Source organism: Sciurus carolinensis, chromosome 12, assembly GCF_902686445.1.
Source record: "Sciurus carolinensis chromosome 12, mSciCar1.2, whole genome shotgun sequence".
Taxonomy (NCBI): Eukaryota; Metazoa; Chordata; class Mammalia; order Rodentia; family Sciuridae; genus Sciurus; species Sciurus carolinensis.
This window is the reverse complement of record NC_062224.1, coordinates 59,223,573-59,239,029: the sequence shown is the minus strand read 5'-3', so window position 1 is coordinate 59,239,029 and position 15,457 is coordinate 59,223,573. Positions and strand designations below refer to the sequence as shown.

The following is a 15,457-nucleotide window of genomic DNA, read 5'->3' as shown; positions in this document are numbered from 1 at the left end:
AAAAGCTTCGGCCTAACAATGTCTGAAACCTGAGACAGGATGTCTACCATGTTACCAACTTGTATGCTGCCTTCAGGGTCCACAGAGTGTACACACACACACACACACACACACACACACACTCACACTCACTCACACTCACACACATTCACACCATTCACACACACATACATGCACACCCCACACATGGCCCATTACAAAGTCTCCTTTAGAAATTTCAGGACCTAATTGTGCAGGTACATTTAAGGGTAAAGAATAAGAAAAATAATACAGGGTACACTATAATCAGTGAAAACTTATTTGGAAAATCGGCTGTGACTAGGCCAAAACCCTGCGTTGTGTGGATTTGGCTACAGGATGCTCTGTTAATGCTGTAATAAAGGGTGTGCAAAGGACACAGAGGAATGATGAAGAGTAGCACGTGGTACTTCTGTAGCTCCTGCTGTTCTGCGCCTGTTCTCAACTACATTTGCTCCAAAGTCTTAATGTGCTCTGGGCTAGTACGAGCCAGATGAAGTTCTGCTTTTAATATCTATACTCCCAAAATTGTGTTTAGACAAAAACACAAAGTGTTATATTTGAAATAAGAGTTGGAGAAACCTTCCCCAGGAAGCAGGTAGTTTAAAGAGGCAACCAGGACTAAGGATAAAGAAGAAAAACAAAATCGATAATAACTGAATGAGTTCTGTTGGCTCAGCAGGCAAGCTACCTGCTGTATCCTTTTCCCAGCCTATAGCACAAACACTACAGGACCAATAAACCCAGGCTATGGGCAGATGATATGTAAATACTGGCCTAAATAATTATGGCCCCCTCTAGGCATTTGAAAACAGAAAAAAGAAAGAGAAATCAAAGGAGGCAAAAAGAATTGGGGGAAAGTTTTTAAAAATGATGAATACAGTGTTTGGAGTCTTGGTATTCCTATATTGTTGTCCCCCAAAACTCCCCACCAATTGTTTCTAAATCCTAAGCAATATGGCAGATACTTTTAATGTAAAACTGTGAGCAGCCCTAAGTCCTAAAGTCATACTTTGCCTCATATAGTCCTTGATCAAACTGCTCTCATAAAGTCAACTGTCCTTTTTGTTTGTCTCAGTTTATTTCTGTTTACAAACACACAAGATTGTAAAGCAAATAGCTTTACTAAAAAACAGGAAGAGGGTCTGGGAGTGTTGCTTAGTGGTAGAATGTGTGCTTTGCATGCATGATGCCCTAGGTTCAATCCCCAAGAGAGAGAGAGAGAGAGAGAGAGAGAGAGAGAGAGAGAGAGAGAGAGAGAAAGGAAGGAAGGAAGGAAGAGGAAGGAAGGAAGGAAGGAAGGAAGGAAGGAAGGAAGGAAGGAAGGAAGGGAGGGAGGGAGGGAGGGAGGGAGGGAAAGAAACAGGAATATCCTTATCAGTTAATTTATCATCCAAATTCCAAAGTCAGAAGCTTCCCTGATGAGAGGTCTACCAGCACCTTCAAACTCTGCATGAACTGACTCTACTGTGACCCAAAGTTCTACTACGTGGCAGCCCACAAGAGCTTGAGGCTCTTGGTTCAACCAGAAATCCATCTAGGATTTTTGTCAAGCATATTCCTCTGGAATGTGGGAGCAAGGAATGGACTCCATAAAGTCTTGGGCCCGCTACCCAGCTTCACTGAGACTCACGGGCTCAGAGTGGTTCAGAGGATAACACTCCCATCCTCTGTTTATAAAATAGAAAAATGCCTAGCAGGCACAGGCCCTGGGTTCCACACCCAGCACCACAAAGAGAGAGAGAGCACGGCAAGCTGGGTGGCTTTCCCAAGATCACAAGGCTGATTAAGCTGGAGGCTGGACTATACCTTTCTCCCCAGCTCTAAGGACAGTCCTTTTTCACTAAAAACCTGGGACTATAGATGACCTTTGATGTCTATCCCCCCACTTCTTTGTTTTCTATTTCTCTCACCCTCTCTCATCCTTCCTCCCACTCTTCCCCTCATCTTATTCTCCCAGTCCTTCTCCCCTCTGTCCCTCAGTCCCTGTTGCCACGCTGCCTGGCTTGGTGGAAGACAAATGATGATCCAATTCCCAGCGCTGGTATCATGGGGAAGATATCCAAGGCCATCACTTCAGCGGCTCAGGACTGAGACCTCCCTCTACAGAGACACACCAGTTGATTGCTTCTCTTAAACGAAGGTGATTGCTAGTTGTTTGCTTGAATTTGTCTTTTATTTTCTGCATAACCTTTTGATTAGACAGCTCAACATCTTTTGGTTGTTGTTATTTTTGGCTTCTAATTAGTTAATACCTAAGTCTCCCATTGCTACATGAAGCCTCCAGTTAGACAGAGTAGAGGTAGGAGGCAGTGATTATAACTCCAAAGAAAGCAACCACTCTAAATAAGGTGATAATGATTCATAGCAAAGCATAACTGCTCATCACTGCTAATTAATAGATGAAATTATACCACAATAAAATCTCAAGCTCTCTAAGCTCCTATGTTACCGTAGGGGGGAAGAAACAGGTCCTCAATTAGTCAGATGAGATAAAAGAATTATGAAACTAAAATTTATATTTTTGTCACCCTATGGTGGAAAAGCAGGTTTTGACTTAGTATTTGTAGTTCATGCTTTCAAACAAAAATCAAACAGAAATGTATGTGTAAGAACTATCAAAGACTGAAGAAGCATGCTATGTGGAGAATTAAAACTTCTTCCAAGAACTTTTTGTGGTCAGCAACAGTATTGAACTTCAACTCCAAGAAGTAGAAAAAATAAATGAAAATAGCCCCTCAGCTGCAACCTAGTCTATGGCACTTAAGATGTATTCATAAATACTTCTGTTTATCAAAATAACTTGCTCTAACCTCAGAACCTTCAGATCTGCAAACCTATATAGCAGCATTCAGAATATATTCACTTTTGATATTACAATTTACAAGAACCCACTCCTTCCATGTCAACTTCTGCTCTCAGAGTTGAGATAAGTGCAGAAAATACTGTTTGGTGGAGGAAGGTATCTTCTCTATTTCCAGACTTCTCCACAAGGTCTGGTCAGAATTGATACAACAGGATCAGCAAACTATAACTGCAAAGAAAACTGTCTGAGAAAGATAAAACTGGATTGGGAGGCAGATAAGCCCAAATTCCTAGTGCTGTTCAGATCTGCACATCGCATGCGCAGTCACTGGAGGAAATCTGCTCTCCTTCATTCACTGGAGCCTAAAATGCCAAATGCCACGTCTGCAATACTCCCTGGGGGGTGGTGGGGGTGGGCTTCGAGAGGGGCAAGGCTTCAAGGCTCCGAGAAGGGATTTGCCTCTGTGACAAAGACTCTCAATCCATATTCATGGTAACTTAACTAAAAGGAGTGGCTATTTGCATCAAGGGAGCGGTCTTAAAACTTTCTATGGTGCTACCTATGAATGAATAAGTAAGTGCATAAAGCTTTATTGACCTGGAGGTGAAGGAACAGCAAAAGAAAGAGCTCAATGGCACCAATGTTCTCTGACTCCATTTATTTATTTATTTATTTTCTCCATTTTGGTGTTAAGCCACTTGCAATGGTAGGGAGTAGGGAAGAAGGAAGAGAGAGAGAGAGAGGAGAAAGAGAGGGAGGGAAGGAAGAAAGGGGCCTTTCATTAAATTCAACTTTCTTCTTGTGGAAAATCATTGGAATAATAAGAATAGAAAGCGATGGTTAAATATCATCTCACAATTTCACTTAATCTTCACAACCGCACTGGTGGGGTCCTTTCATTACCCCACTGGATAGATGGGCTAAGGGGCTAGCCTGAAGTCACACACGAAATGATGGAGCCTGGTTTGCACTCACATCCGTGCACCCGAGGTCTTCACGGTCATAAGAACATCAAAAGTCAGATCACTCGTAACCTTTAGTGTAGTGACAGCTCCTCACATGGCCTCCTCTCCATCTACTCCTGAACACACTGTCACCATCTGTCTTTCTCCAGGATGCTAGAAACTCTTCAAAGATCCCCAGAGACCTTTTATTTGCCAATTCAGTGGAAGCCTCAGTCCCTGCTTCCTTGATTTCTCCAAAGTTATCATATCTCTCACCCCTGCCCCCTGAAGCTCAAGGCTGCCTCAGTTTCCACATCACCACTTTTTCCTACATTCTTTTCCTACCTCGTTTTTGGCCTCTCCTTCTTGGTCTAGCTTCTTTACTCCCTTCAATGTCAATGAGCCCCACAGCTCCATGCTCCATTGGTTATTGTCCCCACACACCCACACCCAATGGGAGCTTACACAGTCTGTGAGGTTATTCTACCACTTTGTACGTGTTGGCATCTCCCAGACCCATGTCTCCACCTCTGAACCCACCCTAGGGCCCCAACCTGATCCCACTGGATCACCCAACCTCAAGCTCTATAAAGGCCAGACCAGCTTCATTATCTACAACCATCCTTGAAAATCAGACCTCAAAGAACAAAAATCTTCTCTTGCCTCTATTCCCTGTCTGAATAATTGGCAACACAGTCCTCACATTGTCCTAGCCAGAAATCTGTGAGAATACCTCCTCTCCTCCCTGCCCTGTATCTCAGCAGTCACTCAACATGGGTTTTCTACTCACTATCTTTCAGGTCAAGTCCCCACTTCATTTTCACTGTCTTAGTTCAGCTGACACAATTTCTTTCAAGCCTATGCAAGAGGTCTCCTAACCAGACTCCATGACCACCCTCCCAGGCCAGTCTCTCTCACAATGAGCAGCTTGTGATGTGTATTTGACTCCATGGAAATGTTACAGGCCAGGTTATAAGGGCAATGACTAAACAGACTCCATTTTATCTTGAGACTCCATATCATGAGGAAATGCTTCTCCCATGGGAACGCCCCACCACTGTACCATCAACAGTTGCTTAGCATAGCATGTTTGGCAACACAAAATGGCAATTGGTATATAATGTAAAATCATTCTCTTTTTGATTCCTATTTTTCTTACACAATGTAAGTTAACAGTGATTGTCTAGATGTTAGTAACCATTCTTTAACTTGTACCCAACTAAGGTCATTTTGACCCACTTTCCCTTCTGCTTATGATTTTAGATCTCATGATGTTAGTTTGTAGTTCTGAATCATAGCAACAGACACTTATGATTGATTACCGATTTATGGTATAAAACAACTCTGCAACCCTATCATGGGACTTTTCTCCCAATAGCCATTTTTGGGGCGTTGTGTGAGACAGTCAGCCAGCCATCTAATAAAGACTCTCAGATTTGGACTTCTCAGTGGTGATGGGTCTGTTCTTAAGTTGTGCCCCACAACAGAGCTGATCATTTCAGACCCTTCCTGGACATCCTCTAATGACTGCCCACTGCCTACAGATAAGTCCAGATTCTTGCCCACAAGGTTCTTCATCCTTTCCCTGCCAACTTCCCACCCTGTTATTCAATGCACCATGTCAATTCCACTAGTGCACTGAGCAGGCATAGCCCTCTTGTGCCTTCCACCTGCCATTTCCTCTGACTAGAATGTTTAGGCTTCTCCATATTCATATCCTACTCCACCTTCCAGACCCAGTTCCAAGCTCCCCTGTCTGGGTTCTCTTGCAGCCTGCACAACCCTATTCTAGCACTTAATACACTGCTCCAACTCTTACATCCATGTCTTTCTAATACTAGACTGAGTAATTCCAGAGGAGGGATTTTAGTCTTTTTCATATTTTGGTTATAATGTGGCACAGCTACAGTAGTACCTAGTACCTAAATGAGAATCCAAAATGATCAGTGGCATATGAATAACAAGCAAAACGACAAATAAAACATTAACAAACGAATCCAGTAGCATTTTTTTTAAATCCACCGAGACCACGTAGGATTTATTATGGGAATGCAAGGATGGTTTGCTGTCAGGAAATCAAAGATAATAATTTGAAATATAATAAATCTAAAGAGAAAAATAAAGATTATCTCCCTAAATACTGAAAATATACTTGGAAAACAATACCTATTCTAAATAAAATAGGAATTGATAGGTACTCCCTCAACTTGTGTAACTATAGGGAGATCTCAAACCAAAGCCAAAATCTTACATTAAATCAGGAAAAAAACTATAGAATTTCCATATGGACACTACCATCTTTAATATCATATTAGAAATATTAACCAATGTAATAATCAAGATAAAACAAGGACATACATCCAGCAAACAGAATAACAACATCTATATTTGAAGATTATTATTTTAAAAATTCATGAGTATTAATTTTTTAAAAAAATGAATGTTAGCAGAATTTAATAAAGCAATAGGATTATAATTATTATGTGAATCAATATTCTTCATGTGTATAAAAATCATTTAGAAGAGATAATGGAGACTTCATTCATAATAGTAACAAAAGATAATACCTAAGAATAAATTCAAGAAGAAATGTGCAAAACCTATGTAAGGAAACTCTTTAAAATTGTTGAAAAGTAAACTTGTTCAAACAAAAAGCCATTCCAGGTTCTTGGGAAAGATTCAACCTCATACAGATGCCAACTATCTCCCCAAATGAATATATAAGTTCAACATGGTTCCAATCTTTTTTCTGGAGTTAGGCAAGTTGAGTCTAAAGTTCATAATGGAAAATAATCAGGAAACTCCTAGAAAAGTAAGGAATTATTTGGGGGAGAGAAGAGTTAGCCCTACCAAACATTAAAAGGTGCTATAAAGTTTCTATAATTAAAATGGTATGGAATTGGTGCACAGGAGACAGACAAAAAAAAAGAAAAAACAATAGAAAATCCAGTAATAGATCCAAATATAACTGAAATTTTGTTTTTTGATAATAATGGTATCTTAAATCTTAATGGGGGAAAAGATGGATGTTTTAATAAAGGGTTTGGAGGCAACTGGATGCATATTTAGAAAAAGATAAAACTGATCTCTACCTTTATGATACCCCCAATAATCTCCCAAAGAATCAGAGATCTAAACACTAAAAAGGACACTGTACATAAGTAAGAAAACATGGTAAATTTCTATCATACCTGGAAATGGTAGACAGACTCCCTTTTAACCATGGTTCAAAATACAATTTTCTCAGGTAGGTTCCAGATCAGGTTCAAAGGAAGCAAGATGATAGATACAAACTAATCTGGTATTCTGATAAATATTCTGAGAGTAATTTAGGAATCCTCGTGCACCTATACAAATAAACTTAAAGATATTTCAGACTGGTGCATGTAAGTATGAAAGGTCAATTGAGAGACTAGTCTAAACAATGTTCTTCTATCATAGTAAGAGAATATAGGAAGTTTTTTAAAAGGAAAGAAAAGATGCTTATGTACAACAGCTTGTGACTCAAGAAGTGGCTTAGTTTTGTATTCCTGAAAAGAGACAGGGGACCCCCATAGACACTAGCCAATCTGCAATCTTTTCAAGGACAGAACAGCCTAGAAGTCCAGCAGTCCTGCTGATGTGGCACTGAAATTCCAGCTGCAGGGCTCTTCCTCTCAGAAGGTCAGGACAGGGCCCTCAGGCAGGGTTTTCTGTTGAAAAAGGACTGACAACAGCATCTCATCTGAGTGCATACAGAAACAAGGAAGTTCCTTTCCCACCTCCATGACAAGCCAAGAAAATCACTCGATTCAGTCTTGACAGTCTTGCATATTTCCCCCAATCTCCCTGCCCCACAAAAATGAAGTTACCATCTGTAAGCTCAGATAACTAAAACATTCTCAGGCAGAGGTCTTGCAGTCACCTATACTGTATAACAGTGATCCCCAAAAGCTCTGGGGACAAAGTGTGCTTGGATTTCTGTTCCTTGTCTCTTTTTCCTTCTTTTTGTGACCTTAATAACCTTATCAAGCCTCTGGAACTCCAATGTGAAGAAATCATGTTCATCCCTTTGCTATGTGAGATTGTGTGTCTTGGTACAGCATGTGCACATAAGGACAATAACTGTTAGCCATTCGTAACCATCATTATTACCATCACGTTATTAGCTGATGAATAGCACAAACTGTGATATGATGCCAAACAGCAACTGATGTGGCCTAAATTTTAATTGAATTAATCCTTCCAAATGCTGACAAACTAGCAGCCTCAGTCACTTAGAAGTCCCATTTCTAAGGCAATAATCCTGTCTACAACGAGTGTGGAAGAAAAGATTACAGACCAGGGAATTTTGCAAAGTGAATTAAGTTACTATAAAACTGACCATGTTGTTTCCACAATTAAAAGTCTAGGAGAATGAATGCCATTTTCCCATAGCTTGCTAAGCCTTAAGGAAGAGATTACTACTCTCGTGGCTCTACTGGGAATGATTTTAAAAACTCCTACGATGTTTCAGAAATTCTTTCATGATAAATGCTTCAGGACTTTTTCATTACTGATATTATCAATTAACTCCTTCTTTGTCCACAATACTTCCAAAATGAGAAAATCTAGTGAAGCTTTTAAAAAATAACCATGTGTTCTTAGAAGGAGATTTCAACTAGAATTCCTCCACAATTAATGAATATTTAAAATGCAGTATCTACTTTTTCTATTTATAAAGTGTTTTATGATGGCTTTTGGGCGACCTTTTGAATACTGTTATTTTTCCATATCCCCCTTTTGGAGCCAGCAAAATACAGAAATATGTATTTATATCTCCCCAAGTCTAGACTTCCCTGGGCCCTGGCTATTTAGAGCCCACGTTTGGTGTTTTTAACCCATAGGACACATTCCTTTCTTTCATCTCTGTGATTCCTGGCCTCCCTTCTCAGGGTGTCTGGCTAATCTTGCTGATATTTCTGGGGCATAAATGGACTCAGACTATTTGACTGCATATATATATATATCAGAAAGGAACATAGTTCTGGACCTTCTCTACATAAGAGAAGATTTTCTCTTATTGATATGGAAATGAACAGATGTCTGATAACCTTTCACCAACCTGGAACATTTCTTTGTACTCCAGGGAATTTCTTTGGCCTGATGTTTTATAGAACTTACAGAGTTCTTTCAAAAATTCTATCACTGGTAATAGATTGATCTAAGCTAACTCAAAAATAAGAGACTCATTCCTTGGCCTCTTTCTAGCTTGGTGCCTTGACCATCTATAAAGCAGGAAAGACTCTCTCACCACTGGATATGAAATAATTTTATATTTACGCACTGGAACACTGTAGTGGGTAAAAGGACTGTCCTCGCTTAGAATCCCAACAGTTAATACATCCACATTCTTTTGTTTTATCTGACCACTTCCACTTACTAGCACTGGAAGAGAAATGATATAAAACAAGTAAGCCCTTTTTACTGACTAAGGTAATAAAAGTCAATCCAAATGTTTTACAATCTGCCACCAGGCACAAATCTCTCCTTACCCAGGTAAGTTGCTATTGGAAAGACGAATTTAGAGCATCACTGAACAGTTACATGAGCTCACACTTGCAACTTCAAGACTGCAAAACCTTGAAATAGCCAATAACAAACTGTCTTATGATCATACTGCCTCCATTCTCCATCTCGTTCCAGAAAACTCAAATTCCATCCATAGAAAATCAAAACCATTATCAACTTCCTCTCTGTGCTCCATCCAGAACTGGGTCTCCTATCTTCACCATTTCCAGTCTCAGTCAGCACCATCACCAATAACCCACCAACCAGCAACATCTGAGACATATTACCTTTTGTCATGAAACCCTGTCCTCCATGGGGCCACATAATTCCTGAGAGTTCTCAGAATAGAGCAGTAACTCTCAAATCACCATAGTTAGTCAATAATTTGAGGGACCAACCAGATATCCTGCAGGGACTTTCCATCACCTCATGTCCCCTTCTCCCCCAACTAGGGGAATAGGGCTTAGTGTGAGAATTCATATGGCAGTATGGTATTTGGGAAATGTACTAATGAAATTAGAACCTGAAAGTTGGTAATGATTTTTAAGAAAAACCTTAAATTCTATAACATAAATCTAACAAAATTGTTTCTAATTAATAAACATCAACCCTCACATCTTTCACTAAAGAATGAAAACACTTTTTGAGCTTTTACCTTGGATAATTTTTATGACATTCTAACCATTTGAATCTCTTTTTTTTTTCATTAGAAATGTAAAGGGAAGGTTAAAAATAGAGAGGAAAACTGATTTACTCTATGTCACAAAATAAACCAGTGGTGGAGAAAGAACCAAAACCAAATGCATCCTAAAATAATAGGGTTCCTGGGGTATATATTATGCCTTTGACGTCTAAATGCCTACATAGCAAACTTTTAATACTACCTAGTAGAATTTAATACTCCATTCGGGAGTATATTCCCCAAATGCAGTTAAGCATCTTAAGTGAATTACAAAGATGATTTTTACTAATTATCCCTCAAAAACATGTCTTTATCTTCCAGCCTCTGACTCTCCAGGGTGAATTACAAGTTGGAGTCACAATGACATCTCTTGTTCTAATGAAACTTAACTCCTTTGGTGCCTAAGGGCTTCAGAGGTCCACAGTTTGCTCATAAATCCTGCACCAGGAAGAAGAAAGCCTATGGCTCACCACCCATGATGCCCAGAACATGGCAACTGTTTGATTAAAATGTTGTGAACAGCTAGGCAAGGTGATGCCTGTAACCCCAGCAGCTGGGGAGGCTGAGGCAGGAGGATCATGAGTTCAAAGCCAGCCTCAGCAAAAGCAAGGTGCTAAGCAACTCAGTGAGACTCTGTCTCTAAATAAAATACAAAATAGGGCTGGGGATGTGACTCAGTGGTTGAGTGACCCTGAGTTCAATCCCTGGTACTCTAAAAAAAAAAAAAAATGGTGTGAACAATAAAAGGTATAATGGAAATTGGACTTAGAGAGTAGAAATGCTTAGAACACACACACACACACACACACACACACACAACCTTAAAATTATTATTCCCAAAGACATGCAGAAGATTGGTTGTTAAAATTGAGGCCCCAAATCTCATTACCAATCATGAGCTGACTCAAAGCTGCATTCCTGACTACATCCCTGTACCTAATGTCATGCTTCAATGAGCAGCTTCACATCTAACACTCAGGCAAACCGTGGTTCTGTGGGATAGTCATGTATAAACTCAGAGTGATCCTGATGACTATCCCTGTGATGACAGCTCTTCCCTAGATGTGTGCCTGGATCACTATGAGTCATTGTAGAGCACTGAGGGTCAGCTCATCCTGTGCTGTTTCTGGAGCTATTACCTCGCTCTGACAATATAATCAGTTTCCAACGTCACTTATTTTATCATGTCAATAAAGTTGGCAAATATATTGAGTGACCTCTTATACACTGCGAATGACTTTTTCAGGTTCATCAAAAACAAAAATCCAGTTTATCACATAACCTCACAAATCATAATGGATGCATTTCAGTTTCAACATTTGTTTCTTCTTTCTGTAAGTTTTCCTTCCCCTTTTCCATTTTTACAAAAAGAGTCTGTTTTGATATACTTTTGCACATGAGGAGCATTCAAACAACACCACAAAGAATCTATTATAAGAATGGGTCCTCCAGAATGTTCTAAAATAATTTGGTAGGCTGCAACTTACTAAGATTGCCAAGTATCAAATGTTAAGTATCTTAAAGAAGGTTCTTTAAATCTTTATCAGATGACCTAGTCCCATTATACAAGCTCACAGAATCTCACACTCCCTCCTTCCTAGCACTCAGCACAAGTGAATAAAATATGAACTGCATTTGTAGTTAATGTCTGCATCCTCCATTAGAATACAAGTTCTATGTAGACAAGCACTGTATGTACTTATCATTTTCCTTGTTGAGCCTTGTACTTTGCCTTTGAATGGGATAGGAAATCAATGAATATTGGTGAATGATCATAAGAGCAAATAAATATGTGAGTGAAGAAATGGTGTTATATTGGAGGGTCTGGCATGCAAGGGTGAAATAAGCTTTCAGACTCCCTAAGATTTATTCTTGGTGCATCCTGGCAGATTTATTATCAATCTACAAAAACGGCAAACTTACAACAATCCATGAGTTCATTATTCTTGAGAAAGGATCTGGATTCAGAAAACCAATTCTTCTATTGGTGAATTTTCCACATTTTGAATTTTACTACAGTCTGTGGGTATTTGTTTAATTTAACCCTTACATATAAAAACATCAAAGTGTGTTTGGATAAACAGATGAGGCAAGCAGCTGCAGTTATTCCTAAACTCCACTACTCGAAATCACAATATTTCATTTCAAAAGTCACCAAAACATAAACCAGAAAATTTCATTGAACAGTGACAGAAATCTTCACAGCAATCCACTGTTTTCTTGATATTTTTCTCTTACCACTGATAAAAACTCTTTGAAGTGGAAGAGTAAATATTTTCATTTGATAGTACTTGGACCCAACAGTGCAAATACAATTGCATTGTGTTACACTCTGGGGACTCCCCTGCCGGTCATACAACACGGCCGGGTTGCTATGGAGGAACCAATGTGCAGTAGCAGGCCAGGATGTGGCACTGCTTAGGAGCTATCCACCTCTTCTTAATCTTCCTCAGATGCACACACAGAATGTTAACGAAAAAGTGATGGCCTTTGAATAGATTTCTGTTTCTGTAATCCTGAGAAGGAACAACCACAAATATGCGATGGGCAACGACAACACCCAAATATCAGCTTACTGTTACTGTTCCCATTGACATTCTTGTAAAGGATCACAGGTGGGGTGGGGAGAAAGATTTCATGAGCAGTCTGCAGTCCCGAATGGCAGCACAGCAAGACAAACCACCTGGGGCATCCCGGGTGGACCTTGAGGCCTGCAGCTGCGGGCGCTCCAACACACTCGGGAGTCAGCACGCCTGCCCCATGGGGCCTAAGTGAGGTCTTCCCCAGGGCCGCCGCCTGCGTCCTCTGGGATGTGGAGCAGCCCCCAGAGCCGCCAGGGCCCCCGGGGCGGCGGCGCTGCTCATGATCGCGACGGGTTGGGCAGCTGCGGCCCGCAGTCGTAGCCCTGGTGGCTGCCGTCCCGGCACCTCCCCCCGCCCCCGGCTCGCCCTCGGGGCTGTCCCCGCCGCGCCGCTCACCTTGCCCGGGAAGGGCCCCGGGAGAAGCAGCTTGAGAGCCTGCCTCTTCAGCTCCACCAGGCGGGCGTTGCAGTTCTCGCACCAGACGCCGCGGTCTGAGCCGGGGGAGGAGCCGCCGCCGCTGCCGGAGCCTGGGGAACCGGTGCCGAAGCCCGGCGAGCCGCCCAGGGAGCCCGGCGAGCTGGTGCCGATGCCCGGAGAGGCGGGACCCGGGGAGCCGGTGAAGGAGCTCGGGGACGAGGTGCCCGAGCCGGGGGACGGGGTTCCCGACGAGCCAAGAGCCGAGCCCGCGCCCTCGGGGGTAGGCCGGCTCCCAGCGCGCGACTCCTCGTACGCTTTCCTGTACCAGCTCTCTGGGGAGAAGGGAGCCGCGGGCTTGGTGGGCGAGCAGACCTCATTTACCTGCAGGGGGAGACACGCGGGTGTGAGGAGCTGCAAGGCAGCGGACTCCCGCTCTCTGCAGCTGAGCCGGGCTGGGGCGCCGTCCCGCCGACCCGCCGGGGTATCCGCGTGCCACCAAGTGCCTGGCTGAACGCCCACGGGCTTCGGTTCCCGGCTACTGCAAGCCCTGCAGCTAAGTTGCCCTCCATCTATCTCGTTAATTGTTCTTAGATGACTCCCCACCGCCCGAGTGACCCCTGCTCCGGTTTCTGGGTGCCGGTGGACTCCTCCTCAGGTCAGGAGAAGGGTTTTCTTGAGGGCTTTTCAACGGTTTCTGCAGGGGATACCCACAGATTCAGCGCCCCGTGCTTTTGAACCCGGCACCCACCCCGGCAAGAACCTAGGTACAAGATCCTAGAAGACCCTATTCTGAGGGTCCTGTGACTTAAGGGTTTCTATTCATTCGGGGAACAGTCCACCGGATCCTGCAGGTAAAATGAAAAGATCTCCCGCATCCCAAAGGCAGAGAATTCATGGGAATCCTTCCTTTCAGCTTGACTCTGCCTAGAAGTCCAGGAATACTACAGAAGTTAAGGGTCCAGGGGAAAGGAAGGATTAAAAGGACTGAAAAAATTCCCAGAGCGAGGCGAGTGTACGGGTGTCCTCGCAACAGACCCGCCTCCGCGCACGCACAGCCCGGCGGGCCAGCGGAGGCGCCTCTGCAGCGGGAGGAGAGCTCGGATCCGCGCGCTGGCCGCCGGCTCCTCGGGGTCGCTCTGCCAGGGCCGCAAGTTCCCGGGAAGGAAAGGACCCCGGCCGAGATGGGTCTGGCAATGAGTCTCGGTGTTGAACCCTTCACAACTTACCCCGTATTTCTTGCCCCTGTTGGAGACCGCAAGCCTCTCTTTATTCCCAGCTACCGAATTCATGGTGGCTTTTCCCGAGGAGAGTCTAAATGTTCCACTAATGCTACATCCAAAAGATCTGCCAACCAGAAGCGTCCCCCAGTTGTAAGGGGTTGTCTCTTGGCCCTCAAGTCAAGATTTCTTAATTGTGGGTTAAAGAGAATAAAAGCAAATGGACCCCAGAAGTAATAGCACCAATATGCAGAAAAGGTTGGAGTGGCTGGCTTATTCTTCTCTTCAAATAACGCTTTTCCTCGTGCTCTTCTGCCTCCTCCAGTCACACGTTCTCTTTTCACGGTCACATCCACATCACTGGCATTTTCCTCAGTCAAGTAAGTCCTCGGTTCTCCTCCACGAGGGAAAAGAGGAACAGGATCGGGACGTACCGCCGCTGCAAGGAAGGTGGGCGAGTCCTCGCGCTGCCTCGCCTGTGTCGGCGCGCGGACCCCGTCTACCAAGCCGGCGGTGGGAACTTGCCTCCTTCACCCAGCTTGCTAACTGAGTTCAAAGAAATTCTCCCAAAATATAAAGATCCAGACTCGGGGAGGAGCCTCGGCGTGTCGCCGAGCCAATATGCGCGGGCCCGTTTCGCCTGACAGTTGCGCGAGGGCAGGGAGAGGGGCGGCTCTGCTTGGCCGGAGAGTCGTCCGCGATCAGGACACGCGTGTGCGCCCGGGCGCAGCGCGGAACCTCGGGAGCCGCGGCCCCGCCGCCCCGGAACCCGCCGCCTGGCTGCCGCCGCCGCCGCAGCGCCGGCCGGGATCCATTTTATGGTGCGGCGCTCCTGCCTGACATTGGGAGGCCGAGAGCCGGGGCGGGGGGTGGGGTCGTAAATCTCGCTCCTGGCAGGGAAGTTACTGGCGAGTGGCCCGTGTCCGGGGCTCTAATGAAACACCGCTGCGCGAGCCTGGAGCTGAGGGGAAGCGCTGAGCGAGCGTGGCTGGACGGAAACGCTGCGCCCGAGCCTCCCCCGCCCCCAAGTTCTTTCTCTTCCTGGCAAGGCTTGCAGGTCTGCCTTTGAAACGCCGTGTAAAACGGATTGAGTCACAAACAAGTCCGCAAACATGCCGGGTCCTCCCCCCGCCCTTTGTTCTCCGAGACCTGCCCAGCAAACCTTTTCTGGAATTACCCTACCTCCCCGGGGCCGGCCGGGGGGCCTTCCTCCGGGACCACAACCAGTGGACTAGGGACCTTCGGCTCCCGCCCGCCCTACC

The 15,457-nt window shown here is 44.0% G+C and overlaps 1 protein-coding gene across 1 annotated transcript in view; it reads right to left on the bottom strand.

Annotated features, from left to right (window-relative positions):
• Positions 1 to 15,183, bottom strand: part of Kif26b (kinesin family member 26B) — a 500,968-nt gene extending 485,785 nt beyond the window's left edge. The window contains exons 1-2 of the mRNA XM_047521119.1: positions 14,205 to 15,183; positions 12,958 to 13,359 (exon numbers count right to left, since the gene is read on the bottom strand). Of these exons, the coding sequence (XP_047377075.1) occupies positions 12,958 to 13,359; positions 14,205 to 14,267 (465 nt within the window). The 5' untranslated portion in view covers positions 14,268 to 15,183. The remainder of the gene's footprint in view (positions 1 to 12,957; positions 13,360 to 14,204) is intronic.
• Between the last annotated feature and the right edge of the window lie 274 nt (positions 15,184 to 15,457).